The following is a 16,638-nucleotide window of genomic DNA, read 5'->3' on the forward strand; positions in this document are numbered from 1 at the left end:
TGAGCCCCCCTTCCCTCTCTCCTCGCCGACGATGCCTCTAACTTTGGCTCCTCTTCCGAGCACCTTGTGGCTCATCCCGACAGACATGAATAACGGGAAGGAGATGCGAGCCTCCTCTCGGTCAGTGCAGCGGATCCGACCGTGACGTCGCCACGAACATCTTTAAAGGTGGGCGGAAACGCGCCGTCGCGTTGCTTTTATTTACCCAGCCAAGAAATTCAGGGGAAGCGTCTCCCCCACCGAGGGGTAGTTGTGACAGAGGGGCTTCACAGCAGACAGGACTGCTGAGCCTTCTGCAAAGGGGAAAGGGAAACTCTAGGAACGTCAGCCTGCCATTTTAGCCTCGGATTGTCAATACTGATAGGCAGCAGCTCTCCAGGGTTTTTCACGCAGATCACTTTCCCTGCCCTACCCGGACATTAAACCTGGGGCCTTTTGCTAGCAAAGCAGATGCCCTCTCCCCTCACTGAACTAGAGCCCCTCTCCCCTACACATGGCCATCATCGTGCTTCTTCCGCCACTGCTGCTGCTCTTTCAAAGACAGGATAGCCAGGCTCCATGATCGCCGTCTTGAGAGCGAGAGGGGGCCATCTTCTTCACAACGCTGCTCTTATTTCCCCAGCTGACGCCCTTGTATTTCGGTCAGGATCCTGTCAACACAGTCGCGCAGCCATCCCGAGTGTATTTTCCCACTGAAGTTAACAGAAATTGCTCCCGAGTAAACGCTGCATGGGATCGAGACGGTAGTGTTTAAGCAGGCTCTCAAAATTGCACTGACTCCGATTTCACTGAAGTCCAAACACCTCCGTTCTATAAATCGTCCCAGATGAGCCCCTGGACTTGGGCACCGTTTGCCTCCAGAGCTAGCGGGGCATCGAACGCGGAGCTGGGAATCCCCGGACCTGGACTGGGCCGTGGGAATCCGGAAGTGGGCGAGCAGGAGGCAGAGCGCGGCTTGCCCGCAAGACAGCGATCCTTCGCCTTTTCTGATAGGCTATAATCGCCGAGAGAGAGAGAGAGAGAGAGAGAGAGAGAGAGAGAGAGAGAGAGAGAGAGAGAGAGAGAGAGAGAGAGAGAGAGAGAGAGAGAGAGAGAGAGAGAGAGAGAGAGAGAAATCTCAAACCCAGCGGAGAAACGTGGGCTACGGGGAAAGTCGCGCTCGCTTTCAGAATCCTGTCAAAGCTGAGAAAGTAAACAAGGCATTTTCTTGCCGTCCAGGGGCATTCAGACTTATTAAACGCACCCGCACGTAAACATGACCCGCTTGTCCTGTGATTGGGTAAAACTAAGTCGCCCTGCGCTCACGCACACAGAACGAGCGCGCGCGCAAAAAAAGTTGCCAGTTGTTTTAGATCACCATCATTACTATCATCATCATCATCTAGGGCTGTTTTACAATCTGGCTCACGAATGACCCGAAAAAGCATAGCTTCTTCTTGCAACTCCAGCGCCTCCGCCGCTGCAGGGAAGAAGGCTCGTCCGGGACCGCCGGCCTCGGCGTGGGGCAGAACTTCTTCCTGCCGCTTCCGTCCGCCGAGTCTCCAGGCGGGAGCGAAGGCTTCGCCAGCTCGGGTCCGGGGCTGCATCCCCGCGCGGCACGTGGCCACGTGCTCCGTGCGAAGAGGAGAGAGAGGAGCGAGGGGGCGGCGCTTGCTTGGCACTTGGCTCTGCTAGCCCATCGCGCCGCTCCATCCATCTCTCGGCGGGCGCCCCGGCCAGCCAGGTCTGCACCAGACGCGCTGCCTGCCGCCTCCTCCGCCTCCTGCCGGTCCCGGGAGTGGAAGACGCGGGCCCCAGCGACCCGGAGCTCGGAGGAGGGTTCGCGTGGGGCTGGGCTGGGCTGGGCTCCGCCCGCCCGCCCGCGCGTTCTCTCGCTCGCTCGCTGCCCGCCCGGCTGCGGGGCGCTGTTGAGAGCGGCTAGAGGAGCGCGCTGGGCCGGGCCGGCTGGCGGGGAGGTAGTGGCTTGGGTGGCTCCGCTAGGTAGGTGGGCGGCCGGCGAGCAGGAGGGGGTGGCCGCGGCGGCCTCGGCTTCGCTCGGTCCCTCCCCCCGTCCCGAAGAGGCGGACGATGAACAAGCTCTACATCGGCAACCTGAGCCCGGCCGTGACTGCCGAGGAGCTCCGGCAGCTCTTCGGCGACAGGAAGCTGCCCCTCACCGGGCAGGTCCTGCTCAAGTCCGGCTACGCCTTCGTGGACTACCCGGACCAGAACTGGGCCATCCGCGCCATCGAGACCCTCTCCGGTAAGTAAGCCTGGAGGCGCCGCGCTCCGCGTTGGTCAGGGGGGCGTGCGCGGAGACGGCTTACTTTGCTCCCCCCACCATCCCCAGATACTGTCCCTTCCTTCCCGCGGGTTGGTCGAGGCCCCTCGAAGCCCGCGAGGCAGCTTGCACGGCCAGGGGAATCCCCGCTCGGGCGGGAGTCGGTGGCGACGAAGGGACTCCCCGCTTGACCCAGACCACCTCCGGCGATCCGGGGTCCCTGCCGACCGACGGGGTTCTCTCTTCCCCTCCGATGACGATGCTTCCTCCGGAGCCTGCGAGCCGGTCCCCGCGCCCCGTGCGCCCCTTCCCGTTCTCCCCGCGCGCGCGCTGCGCTCCGGCGAGCGGCCCGGCGGGCGAGGGAGGGATTTTTCGCTGATTTTTTTCTCCGATTTTATTGAGCGGCTCCCGGGCGCTGGGGACGGCTCCCTCCAGCTCTCGTGGCACCCACTAGATCTCGGGCACCTTTCTACGAGGTGCCCTGTCCCAACTCGACTGGGACCCGGAGCAAAGAGCTCGAAACGTGCCTGGGGGCCCGAGCGACGCGCAGCCCTGGGGCCGGCAGCTGCGCCGCGAGTGAGCCGAGCCAAGGCCGGAGCAGCCGGAGGGGGGATTGGCCCAGCCCCGGGAGGGAGCCCGGCCACCGGGATTCAATGGGCCAGGCTGGAAGCCGCCGGGAAAGGCCAGCCGGAGAGCAGCCGGATGGCCCTTTGCTGATGCGCGCATGGGTGGAATCGGGGGGCAGGAAGATCAGGCAGGGCGAGCTCACCCACGCAAGAGCCCTTCGGCGTGGGGATGAGCTGCCCGGCTCCTCGGTAGTTCGCGGGGCATTCATACGAACAGTATGGGGTAGAAGACTTAGAGCTGAGGGGGCGGTACTGGAGCCGGACGCGCAGTATTCTCCCGCCTCGGAATGCGTGCTCATGTGAACGCTCCCAACTTTCAGATCAAAAGGACTGAGCCAAGGAATAGGTCTAAAGGATGGTTTCACAGGCATGGGGAGGGGTAATTCCTTTGGGCAAGCCCCCCCCCCCAATAAAGACACTTCCCTCACAAAGTGCTTAAAATCCTTTCAGAGCTGGAACTTACTTTCCAGGAGTTCTCACCCCAAAACTGATGCCTGGTGCTACGTTCCCCACAGCCCTCGCTCTGTCGTGGACTGTGGCGAATCAAGAAGTGTGCCACCCTCCCTCAGCTCTAGTCGAGTTTCGTTTCTGAGCACCAGAACGCTTCCACAATTCTTTTTCTTTTTTTCCACTTTTAAGGTAAAGCGGAGTTGCATGGCAAAGTCATGGAAGTGGATTATTCTGTCCCTAAAAAATTAAGGTAAGTACTTTCATGTTCTTTTGTTTACTATGGTCGATTTAGTCATATGACCCAGAAGCAGAGGGAGGTTGCGTCACTTAAGTTTAGGCTGTGATGCTGTATGTTGTTTAGTAGCTAGCTGCGTGTTTGCCTCTCTCTCTTTTTGGTGCTTCTGAGTCGTTTTCATTCTTGAAACCATAAAGTCTTTCCTCCTGTATGGATTCGGTTGTGAAGCATTGTTTTCAATTCAGCAACTTGATAATTTCTTTGAAATGTCATGGTGCCTTAACAAAAGGCTTCCTGTGACGTCTTGAGAATCCATTTATAGTACGATCCTACACACAACTGCCTGGAAGTAAAACCCTAGTTGATTGTTTTTTTTGGTGGGGCAGGGAGGTTTGCATTAAAGTAAACATGCCTAGGACTTCAGCCATTATGCTGGCTAACATTTTTAACAATTCATTTAGAGTTCCTATTTTGACCAGCCAAAAGTGAACTGAAAATGAGCAAGCCCATGGCATGCCCTGTGACTCTTTGGTTTGTATTCAGAGCTAAAGAAGTGTTAAAAGCTACTTCTTAACTTTCAAGCTGCACCTACCTCACACTCCAGAGATCAAATATCTTTGTTGCCAAAGGATCTTACCACACGACCTGTATGACCACCTGTACTCCTTTGGAGTAGTTTGAGCTTTTTAATGGATCCATGGCAGAAGTGTGATTTATGTTGTTGTTTTGTCGTCTTAGTCGTGTTCGACTCTCCGTGACCTCATGAACCAGAGCATGCCTTGGAAACTCTCACTTTCTTCTCAAAGCTTCTCCTTTTTTATGTCCATGGAGTTTTCTCGGCAAAATACTGGAGTGGTTTGCCCGTTCCTTCTCCAGGTGGATCACATTTAATCTAAACTCTCGGCTATGACATGTCCATCTTGGGTGGCCCTGCACGGCATAACTCATAGCTTCTTGGAGTTATTCAAGCCCCTTCGCCATGACAAGGCAATGGTCCATGAAGGGGTGTGGTTTTATATGGGGTGTTAATGTGTCGCCTTCTGATTTAGTCTTTGTTCTGATTGCTGTGTAGTAGTTCCTCATCTGAGGGTTTTTCTCTTACTCCATGCAAAGCACATTCAAAAAGTTGTGGTGTTTTAGGTTGTTATAAGGCTGTATGGAGTTCCTGATCTGTAGAATTCCAATATGCTTTATGAATATTGCTGCATAAGTAACTGTTCTTTTACCACTGCAGCTGTCTAACAAGCACATAAGTTCTGCTGCAGACTGTTTCCAGATCTCTGACATAATGGGTGAAGGGCTTGTGTTTGTGGCTTTCTCTTTTTTCCTTTCTTTTTCTCTCCTGTAAGTGTGATTCTTCATCACAAGCAATGCAGCAAGCCTTTGTAGTACATGGAAAAATTAGTTACACCAATAACCATTATTGTTGAAGGCTCTGACTTCATACCTACTTGCAACAGAGTAGTAAAATTTGCTTTGCATTTGGGAGGGATGCAGTGAACAAGGAGTTCCTGAGAGTGTAGAGACATTTATTGACTTTCTGAGTAGTGTGCAAGCTCCAGACATATTTTTGAGGTTCCGTTTAAGAAATAGCTTTGGCGTGTTAATTTCTCAAAATGCACAATTTAGTTTTAGGATTAAAAAACTGAAGTTCAAACTGATGTTTGAAAAGAAGTATGGTATGGAATTTTTTATAGATGCCTTTAGTTAAAAGAAACTTACTCCAAAGTTTAAAAGAAATAGTGCAGAAATATGAGAAATGTTGTGTTTGAAATATTTGTATAGAATTTTGGTAGAGTGATAATCAAGTGGAGAGAATATTTAACGTGAGAAAACCTATGCAGTCTGGAACTTGTTACTCAGATCATTTGTATGAGTAGCTTCAGAACATGATAAATAGGTACCGCTCCAAGCGGGAAGGTAAACAGCGTTTCCGCGTGCTGCTCTGGTTCGCCAGAAGCGGCTTTGTCATGCTGGCCACATGACTTGGAAGCCATACGCTGGCTCCCTCAGCCAATAACGCGAGATGAGCGCCGCAACTCCAGAGTCGGTCACGACTGGACCTAATGGTCAGGGGTCCCTTTACCTTTACCTTATTGTGAGATTACATGTAAGCGGCATCCTTGGTGTTAGTCTGTAGCAGCAAAAACATTGATTCGCAACAGCAGCTTAGAAATTATAGACTTCATACTGACATTTGTACCTCAGTGTTTTTATTGTTTTCCACATAACTAATTGCAACGTCCTGATTTTGTCATGTGCTATATGGAAATAAACTCTGTTGACCACAGTGTTGTTGGTAGTAGGTGTTAAGTTGGTAACAGTTCTAAGTGTACAGGGTATACTTCTCATTGATAAATCCACATCCCCAGTGCTTTTTCCCCCCTGGGGGTATGCAGGGGTATGCATACCCCTAAACATTTTGTGAATCTTTGTACTCTTGTCCATTTACTGTATTTATTTTTCCCAATTTGAACTATAAAATGGTGATTTTCCTGAGTCAAAATGAGAGTTCCCCTAAACATTTTTAAAGAAAAAAAGCACTGCTCACTCCTAAAAGTGTTGGAGGCTAGATAAAGAAATCCAAGCTAACTCAATCCTGTGCATGCTCACTCTTACTTTTGAGTTGTCTTTCTTCAGTGGAGCTTGCTCCCAAGTAAGTAGGCACTGGATTATGAATGCATCAGAAAATTGTGATTATTTTCTTTTTAAATGCATAAGTGGCAGAAGCTTGTCACTCTGTGGTCAGTTCCAAATATTTGCTACACCAGCAAGTAAACAAGTTTAGGATTGGATATTCTGGTTGCTATTTGCAGAACATGATTTCAGGTAGTTAGACTGGTGCAAATATTTAGTGTCATATGATTAGCAGCTTTTCACCCAATTAGTTCTGTTTTTCTAACACAGCACTTGTTTTAACTGGTTACTATGCAAAAAAAAAAAGCCACGAGAATGACATTTTTTTTGATATTATTAACATTGGGGGGAGTTGAAACAAGGGAGACAAATTAATAAAAATATGTTCTAATACCCTTTCACCTGTCTGTCATGCCAAAGGATTCTGAAGGTTAATTGCCCGATAATTAGTTGTAATCAATTTGGAGAATGGGAGCTATCGATATGTTTCAGTAGGACTATTGCAATGCTCTTTAAGGTTACATTTTCAGAAGCTTAATGCACCTCCATCTCCAAATGGCAGGGGGTTGGACTGGATGGCCCTTGTGGTCTCTTCCAACTCTATGATTCTATGATTCAAATTCAGTCAGATCTAGGTATGCATCAAACAGCTTCCCAGAACGCTCCAAATCCACTTGAACACAGTCATCTTTCTAAATGTTTTCATGGGCTTTGTAGGGAAAGTTGGTTGTGTGTAGACATGGAAATGGTTCTGGGACAACTTTCCAGATCAGATGTCAAGATATTGTCATCTTTAATTAGAATGCAAAAATGTTTATATTAATAAACAATAAGTACCTTTCACACTGTGGTAAGTTAAGCACAGCTTGAGGATTTTCTTTTTTTTAAAAAAAAAAAAAAGATGGTTAGATTTTGTAACGAGGAATCATTTTTCGCCATTGTTTGGTGGGATTCATGGTCACGTTTGGACTGAATGTTTAAATTCACAAGTGTGTGTCTGATCAAAACATAACTTGTTAAGGAAACCTGCTTTGTATGACATCTCAAGCTACTCTCGATGCCGTGTTTTAAATTTAAACTAATTGCTGCTCAAATCCAGTTGGATTTAAGCCTACTGTCTTAAACTTTTTAAAATGTCTGTTCCATCCAGATCAGTAAAAAAATAACACCCAAGAGCCAAAGTGTACTCTGACCCACAAAAGCTTATGTCACGATAAATATATCCATTTGTAAGGTGCCACATTTTGGTATGTGTGTGTATTTTGTAGCAGATTAGCACTCTACTGTACAGTTAAAGCCAGTGAGATGTATTTCCAGTTAAACATGCTTAGGATTTGTAAGAGACAGTAGGCTGCAGATATGGTGTATTAAGCGGGTTATATAGCTTTGCCTTGGTGTCTAGGTAGCGTCTCATTCTTTCCACTCTTGCAGTAGAAAACAAAGTTTTCAGAAAGTAGCAAAAATGTGAGGGTTCGATCTGGATTTGCTAATCTGCATTGTGTTGTGGTGCCTCCCCCTCCTCTCTTTATTTCTTAGCAAGCTAGGACTCAGGAGGAAGCAGGCAGAGGTAGCTTTGAAAATGGTGTCTGCCACATGACAATGTGTGGGGCGTGGGGGGGGGGGTAATTCAGCCAAAGGCTGACAAAAGGCTCTTAATATATTTCATGAATTAAATATTGCCACTTTTCAGTGCTTTTGGGGTGCAAATGTTTTAGGGAAGTGCCCTGTTCATGTTGTTGTTTTTCTGCTTGTATTGCTTTGTGCAGAAATGGTAAATAAAATATCTCTCCTCAAAATGTGTTTTAAATCCAGATGTTTTATAGAACATTTAATTTGGTGAAAAAATAATCCAGTTTGTTTAAGGAACTTTTATGAATTAGAACCTTGCTAAATATAATTATTATTGGAATGGAAAAATTTACACAAGTGTTTTGCATTAAGCACTGATTTTGATTTAGTTGCACACCCTGAATGGAAAGTTTGCAGTAATATCATGTTGTGCCTTCCTGTAGAACAGAACTGATAAAGTTTACTTGTATAAACTCACAGCGTATACATGGGGAAATATGGCAGTAATGTAGCAACTAGTGCAAAATGTTCTTGTTCTCCTGTTTGGAAAAAAAGTTATTTTGTGGGCTAAAATATTTAATTTTAAGAACATAAAAAGTGAATTTGCAGTATCTAAATAAAAAGACATGCAACGTAAGTGAATGGAAGATATGATAAATTTTAGTTTGCAGCTAATTTGCATTAAGAGAGTAAAAGAAGTTAGTAACATGGTTATTTTAAAATTGGTTAATTTTGGGGGGACTCTTTGAAGATTCATCCAAAAGTTATGTGTTCTTGTTCTTAAAGGAAATAATTTCTGTTGGAAATGGAGTGTATGAATCCTGAAAATCTTTCATGTATTTGTAACATTTCCTCATGGGATGAAGGCAAGGCGCTCCTGAGATCCTGTTTTAAAACTATTGTGTAATAGAAACAGTTTCTCATCTTCCTAAAGCAGCAGAAACTGAGCTTGATTTTGCTAATGTTTGGTGTCTTGTGGTGCTCTTTTACAAATCTATTTTACACTTTATTTGAAAACTCTTGTTTTCAAATAAATCACATAGAAAAGTGTTAGTAAATATTTGTTAATTACAGCTGTGTAATTGAGTTGTTCCTAAAGCAAACCAGATCTGTGGCTTCAATGAGTGTTATCAAGACAGAGACTTCTGTTTAATTAGAACATGCTGAATCACCTACCGTTCCCATCCAACAAAACAATTTTTAGACTATAAAATTGGTTCCCTAGGAGTGACTGGAGTGTCTGGTCTGGATTATGTTGTTTCTGTGAGTCATTTCTGTGGTAGTTAACTGGATGTAAAGAAACACAAAAGTTAGAGAGATGAGGCAGTTGTGGAGAATTTGAGAATTCTGTGAATAGAAGTCAACAGTGAATATTCTAGTGGAGGGATATTAAGGGTTACTAGAGAGACAATCCATATTTTTAAATGTTCTATCCCTTGAATGTGATTTTGTGATACAAAGGATCTGCTTATGCTGAAATAGTGCCAGTGCTGTAAACCAAAATACCCGTCCTTGGTCCAGGATAGTAGCAAGAGACCTATGGCCAGTGACGCTCCATTTAGTTATTTCATTAGTGGCACAAATGAAAATCAGTGATGCAGTGGAGATAAGCAAATGGTCTCAACATGGTTAAATCCCTATCCCTAAGTTTGTTTTTCTAAGTTCTAGCCCATTGTTTTTAGAGCCAGCTTCTCTACAGTGGGAATTTTGGAAAGGTGTGTGCGCGCAACCATTTGTCATCCTCTGTTAAAAAACTTAACTGATAAAATGTGCTGAATAAAATCTTGCCACTGAGAGTGCTGGGATGCGGGGAGTATTGCTGAATATATTGATGTGGATGTATCATTTTCATGTTAGTTATGTACATTTGTATACATTTAAAAGAAGATATATGTGCAGAACTTGATACCGTGGAGTTAGTGTTAGTCATATGTATAAACTCAGCACATATTATCATGTCTTAACTATTGAACTGATTGATAAAGCTGTAAATCCCTGTATGGGCCAAAGGGGTGGTTTTAAGAAATGTTAAAAGGTACTATAGTACTGTACTTGGAAAGATTAATTGTCAACTCTCACACTGGATTTGCTGGTACAAGTTTTATTTAACATCGTCTACGCAGTGTTCAAAACTCCCATTGTTCTAGGCACATTTTGTGACAGGGGATTTCATTAGCATGAGCAGTTTCTGAGCTCTGGGCGCAGTAGTGTGCCGCCTAAGATTTCAAATTAAAACTGCAGAGTGGAAGGAAAGGAGGACCATTTTCTGCCTCCCCACTTCCAGCTACTCTCTGAAGTCTGGAGAAGAGACCCTCTTAAGAATATTAGGGTGGGTGGGTAGGGAAAGGACTAGACCATGTGAAAAATTAACATAATATTTTATCTGCAGTTTATTCATTTTCAGCTTTGTATTCTTGTTATAAAAAGTGTGCCTAGACATTCTGTTGTTGCGCCCATAACCTAGGTTTAAGGTGCCATTTAGCTCCTAGCTTTCATATACCAGTTTCTAACATTGCATCTACGTGCCTTCAAGATTGTAATATGCTGTATCTTGATGCCATGAACAAGCATTTTCCTTCTGGGCTAATTTTGTTCAGTATGACTTTAAAGTTGATACGTTCCTGCTTTTGATAATTAACATATTCTAGTTTCCTACGTATTAATTCACATTGATCTAAACATTCATTCATCAGTTGAAAAGGGCAACAATGTTTTTTATTTACCAGCCATAAAGGTACAACCAGTTGGAGAAGATGTTTAGGGTATAAGATAATTTCTTTTGAAAATCTATAGCAAATTATAGCATAACGATGATACAGTATACAAAAATGATGCGAAATTGACATTATAGTGTGTATAATGGGAAGCTATAATGTAAATTTCTTTCCTGCATTAACTGAAGAACTACCGGTATGAGAAACTATTCCAGTTCTCTGAATATTTCCATTCTTACCCTATAAGCAACCCCATTCATTTTTCAACACCACAGTTCATTTCTAACCAAACGTAGACTGAACTTGATTTTATAATACCCTTCTGTTAGGAATGGAGAAATTGGACTGTACTTAATAGTTACAGACTTTTTAAATGAAAGCTAAAACTGTTCATATTGATGGACTCATTCTGTGAGGTGTTATGAATAAGATGCTAATCTTTATTCATTTCTGTTTTGGAAATCTCTCTTATCTGGATTTCTTTAATCAAGTTATCTCCTTCAGCAATACCTTATGCCCCTATTTGTATATATTTTATAGTGCAACTACTCCCCCCCTAAAAAAAATGATGTCCAGATTTTGGAGTTTTTTTCTTTGATGTCCCAGTCTATTTTGCAGCATTAGTGTTTTGAAGCCTGGAAGATCACATAGTAGACTTAAGTGCACAAGTAGGTATACAGTCCCTGTGCAGACCAAATCATAAAGACTTGTAGATACTTTTGTACAATTCATCCTTCCTATTATTAGGTGTATTCTGAAGTGTTTATCCACGCTAAGATTTCAAACCTCCTGAAAAACTATGATAACTGGCAGATTAGAACAATTAGATTTTCTTAATTGCAGTCTGTAAATACCAGACCAGATAGTAAAGTCTTGTATAACTTCCGTAAGATGCCCAGGCTCGGGCTTTGACAGCTCTTTAGGTGAAGGGAAGTATAGGAGAATCACCAAAGATGCTTCCCTGTGTGCCTTGGTCTCATCAACTTGGTGAAATGCTTCCCCCTTTGCTTATTTGAAGTTGTCCTATGTGAGAGTCTGGCTAATTTTTGTACAAAGTATGCACAAATGAAATGATGAAGAAGAAAGGGCAATGAAAACTGGGAGCATGGAGACTGAGTTAAAGGGTTTGAGGTTTGCCTAAGCACGAAGCCATACAAATGCACAATGAACTATATCTAGTGTGAGATTACTGGTGAAGTTGTATATCTGTTACTGTATTTGAAGATAAAGACAAAATGTTAACAACCCCCCTCCCTCCCCTTTTGACCAGGTGAAAATATAGGAGATGGGAGGGAGCAATCTCTTCGTTGTGCATTAGATACAGGTCTTCATAAACTGAACTGGGAGCAACCAGTACGGTGCCCTTCAGATGTTGCCAGAGCAGCCAGACTACAGATCCCATCATTCCTAACTACTGGCCCAAGGCAGATGAGAGTTGAAAGTCCAGTATCTGAAGTGCGCTGTGTTGGCTACCTCTGAGTAGGAGCGCTTCAAATTGTTTCTAGGAGACAGAGAGAGAACGTGAGAGCAGCAGTGTGTGTTACTGTTTGAACCTCTGATTGTAAAAGGGGGGGGCGTAACCGTGCAGTGGCCTCTGTGACTCAGGTTGAACTAGCACTGTTCAGAAAATCTGTAAGTCTCCTTAGCCCTAGCACACAAAAGTTGGCAAATCTGCTCTTATCTGTGGTATTGCCTGTGTGTGTGTCTCTCTGACATCGTATCTTTTTCATTTGCAGCCTCAGCTGCTGTATTGCCAAACATGGGTGCTTGAATGGCATGATTCAGCCCTGTCCAGAATCATAAGACTCGTTGACTCATGCTATGTATTTTACTGTAATCTGTTTGGGGTACTAATTGTTCACAAGTATTGGCGGGGGGTGGGGGAGTCACTGTGCTAACCTTTCCTTTGAAAGAAACTAGCCACAGAGGGTTGTTTTCCCACCAGTTGCAAACTGAAGTTCATACAATTATTTGCCTCCAGAAATTCAGCTGATGGTGCTGATGCTATATCTGGTTTCACCACACTTGGTTCATTTCAGATTCAAGTGTGGATCATTCATTCAGCTATGGTGACTGTTGTGGGGAGTTTTCCAAAGCACCCTCAGTTTCTCATACAGCTCTGGCCAGCAACTAGTCTTACCCAGGATGGATCTGAAAGGGAGACATTCCCCCCCCCCAATCAAATTGAAAATAGTCCCCCCTCCCTTTGGCTGTTCCATTGTGTATTGCATCAAAATGGGGTGATAAAGTTTGCCTGCTCAGAGTGAGAGCTATGGTTCCCGAATTGCCTTTGTTTGCCTACATACTGTTGTGATGTCACCCCACTGACTTCCTCATTGGCTGCAAGAAACATTGCTCCCCCTTCAATAGGTTTTATTTGCCCTTAGTGATACCACACACAGTGGAACCTCGGTTTATGAACGCCCCGGTTTACGAATTTTTGGTTTACGAACGCCGCGGACCCATCTGGAACGGATTAATTCACTTTCCATTACTTTCAATGGGAAAGTTCGCTTCAGTTTATGAACGCTTCAGTTTATGAACAGACTTCCGGAACCAATTACACCCATGCTTTGGGTTAAGTACGCTTCAGGTTGAGTACTCCACAGACCCGTCTGGAACAGATTAATCCACTTTCCATTACTTTCAATGGGAAAGTTTGCTTCAGTTTATGAACAGACTTCCGGAACCAATTGTGTTCATAAACCGAGGTACCACTGTAATTGAATATAATGGGCTACATCTGTGGCTTTTAACCAGTGTGCTGTTGCACCCTGGGGTGCCTGAATGATGGTCAGGGGTGCCATGGACAACACTGGCCTTTATCCCTTTTTCCTTCCCTCCCTCCTCTGATGCCCACTCACGCCTCCCAAAGGCTTGCACAGCTGTTTGTTGCATCAGCTCTGGCTACAAGTTCCACAGGCGAATGGTGCCTCTGGGGTTGGCCAGGGGGTGGTGCCCAGGCCTCTGTGGGGCAGCATGGGGAGGCACCTCTCTTTGGGGCAGGGTGGGGCATCTCAGAGATCAAGGGCAGCAGCTGCGGCTGTCCAGAGGACTCCCAAGGGGACGGGACAAGAGAGGAGGCTGAGGGACCCCTCCACAGGGGAGGGTGTTTGGAAAAGGGCGAGAGGCTGCCAGCTCTGCAGGCAAGGGGTGACAGAACTGGGCTCCTGAGCCCCACAGGGGTGCCACAGAAAGAACGTAGTTGGTCAAGGGAGCCATGGACCCAGAAAGGTTGAAAACCTCTGTGCTGCATAATATAATTATTTTCACTAAGTGGTTCCCTATTGACCAGATTGCCCATGTGACTAATCAAGAGAGACAACTTGGTAATGAGAATGGATAAAACGGCACTGGAGAAGCAGATAGGTGAGCAGTGGTAGCAAACAGAGTTGGGAAAATGGACAATTTTCTCACAATTCGGTTTTGGGTTTTCTTATGTTTACCGAAAGCTCCACTTTTGACCTAAAACTTGAAATGGGTGAACATTCAACGTGCATCCCTAGTTTTATTTAGTTATTTTTTCCGACCGTTCTTCATTCCAAAAGGATCTACCAACAACCAGTCTTAGTCACAGCATCCTTTCCCATATATATCAAGGGCCCTGCTGGCAGATATGGCCACTGTATTTGAGGAGGGAGGAAAGTATGAAAGCCAGCCAAAGCAGACAGCAGTGCACATGAAGAAAGGAGTGATATTTTCCCCATGCTCTGCTGAGTTCCCTGAGACCTTGTGAGCTGCTGACAATTATGGAGCAATGACCTGCGTCGGTATAGGGCAGGTTTGTGTAGGATCACATGAGCTGAGACACAGCTCAAAAAAGCCATTGGGAGCAGTGAAAGAGTTCACTATTTGTGAACCCCTCTTTGTGCCTGGAGAGGAAGAGAGTTTTAAGAGAATTGATGGGGGAGCCTGACCGAACCATGTATGCATGGCATGTGCTTTCCTCTTTCCTTTTGTTCCACTTGTATCTGGTCGAACTAGTTTTGCAGGCTGCTTGAAGACAGGCTGCAAGATCTTTGAACAAGAGATGGTAGCGGGACAGAGAAAAATGAGCATCCCACTCCAAACGATGGTGACTCTGTAGTAAAATAAAAAAATTCCTTCAGTAGCACCTTAAAGACCAACTAAGTTTTTATTTTGGTATGAGCTTTTTATTTTGGTATGAGTTTTTATTTTGGTATGAGATGGTGACTCTATCATTCTTCTCCCCGCTCTTTGAGAAAACTCATCTGTCTCCCCCTCTCTGATACCAAATGTGAGGGGAAGAGCTGGATGGGGACAGGGGGCACCCCTCAGGTAGTTTAGGGTGGAGATGGTTGATTACTCGCCTCCTTGCACTGCACCCACAAAGTGCACACATATAGCAGTGACAAAAGTGATGGAAGGAAGCAGTTGCTGTATTCCAGCATTTCCTAAACTTGGATCGCCAGTTGTTTTTGGACTTCATTTCCCATCAACCCTGGCCACTGGTGCTGCTAGCTAGGGATGGTGGGAGATGTAGTCCAAAAACAAGTGGAGACCCAAGTTTGGGAAACCCTGAGCTAATCAGAAGAGGATGAGCTATGTAGTAGTCTCTTTGCTGCTTCCTACTGACGGGCAATGGCTTATTGACATTTCCTTGGAGCAGTCTTCCTGATTCTGTACTGCGCTTCAATCTGCAAAAGAGCTGTGCTCCACCTAGTAGTTCCCTACCCTAGTTATTCCTCCATTGCCTATGACTGATCCGGACACACAGGTCCCATCAGCCGCAGCCAGCATGGCCAATAGTCAGGAATGATGGGAGTGTAAGTTAAGCAGCATTTAGGGTCACAGGGTTCCCACCACTGCTTTAGTAGGTGAAATGGAAAGCCTTTATCTTCACCTTTAGTTGGTGGAAATTGTGAATGGTACTTGCGGTTTTAGACAAATTTTAAAAGATGCTTTCAGTTATGGAACTTTTGTAGTTCCCATATCAGTTTGTGATCTTATGAATGAGATCTGCTATCACCAGGCACTTTGTGAATGAAACCAGTGCCACAAGATCATTGATGTTGTAAATTACTGAATGAGAATACATTAAGGAGGGGATAGGGGAGAGCAAGGACTTCTTCATGTTTTGAGCTTTAAAACTCTGCTTATCTTTCTGCTGATGTCCATGAAATGACTTTCAACTGTTAAAATGATACAAAGAGTCATATTGTGATGCACATACAGTTGAAAAAATAGATAATTTATATTCTCCACTTTTCCTCCCTCAAAGAGAACATCATATAAAAACTGAAAGTGTGCTCTTGAGTACTAAGTATGGCAATAATTTCAGTGCCAGTTCAAAGCTATTCTTCAAGTGAATTACTTGATGTAGAATTTTGGCAGAAATCTAGAGTGAGCATAGAATGTTGAGTTCTGAACACTACCAGAAGATCCTTCTCTAGCATTCCAATTGAAATGAATAAGGAAGGAACTAGCTATTTGCAAACATTTCTGTGAATGGACAAGCAGAGTTTTAATGAATGAAACTTTCTTCTGCCTCTTGATTCTTTCGCACAATGAGAATCTAAAGCAGTACCGATGTAGGAAGAAAGGTCAGACTTTTGTTTTCTGTTGGTACTGCAGGCTGCTTTCTAGAAAAAAAATTAACTGCGCCAAAATGAAGACAAAATTAGTGGAGTGTATGGATTATTTCTATGGACAAGAAGGAGAATGTCAGCATTCTTTCTGGTAGGACATGGAGCTGATCCAAAAACAAGAGGTAAAGTGTAGTATAGCATGGAAACATCATTGGACCATGCTAGGCTATGGCTCTCTAGACTACAACTCCCATTGTTCTTTATTATTCGCCATGCTGTACTGGGCTGATGGACGTTGGACTCTAGCTACATTTGGAGGGCCATAGGTTCCCCAATCCATGCCTTCTGCATGGTGCAAGAGTCATGATGTATGTCAGTGCTGCACTAGATGCTATTGATCACATGAACCATGGCTGTGCATGCTGTAGAGCAGAGATAGCCAACATGATGACCTCTAGATGTTGTTAGACTACAACTCCCATCAGCCCCAGCTAGCATAGCCCGTGATCTAATAATGCTACAGCATCAAGAGAGCAGTAAGCAGGATGTTGTACAACAGCACATACAGCACATGGCAGATGCAGAAGAAATTGATCAG

The 16,638-nt window shown here is 44.9% G+C and overlaps 1 protein-coding gene across 2 annotated transcripts in view; it reads left to right on the forward strand.

Annotated features, from left to right (window-relative positions):
- The first annotated feature begins 1,705 nt into the window (after positions 1-1,705).
- The window catches only part of IGF2BP2 (insulin like growth factor 2 mRNA binding protein 2), a 53,956-nt gene continuing 39,023 nt past the window's right edge, over positions 1,706-16,638 (forward strand). The window contains exons 1-2 of one of the 2 annotated variants that reach the window (XM_035134000.2): positions 1,706-2,242; positions 3,526-3,586. In XM_035134000.2, coding sequence (XP_034989891.1) covers positions 2,068-2,242; positions 3,526-3,586 — 236 coding nt within the window. In that variant the 5' untranslated portion in view covers positions 1,706-2,067. The remainder of the gene's footprint in view (positions 2,243-3,525; positions 3,587-16,638) is intronic. The other variant, XM_035133999.2, reaches the window with a different exon arrangement.

This window comes from Zootoca vivipara, chromosome 5 (assembly GCF_963506605.1).
Source record: "Zootoca vivipara chromosome 5, rZooViv1.1, whole genome shotgun sequence".
NCBI classification, from domain to species: domain Eukaryota; kingdom Metazoa; phylum Chordata; class Lepidosauria; order Squamata; family Lacertidae; genus Zootoca; species Zootoca vivipara.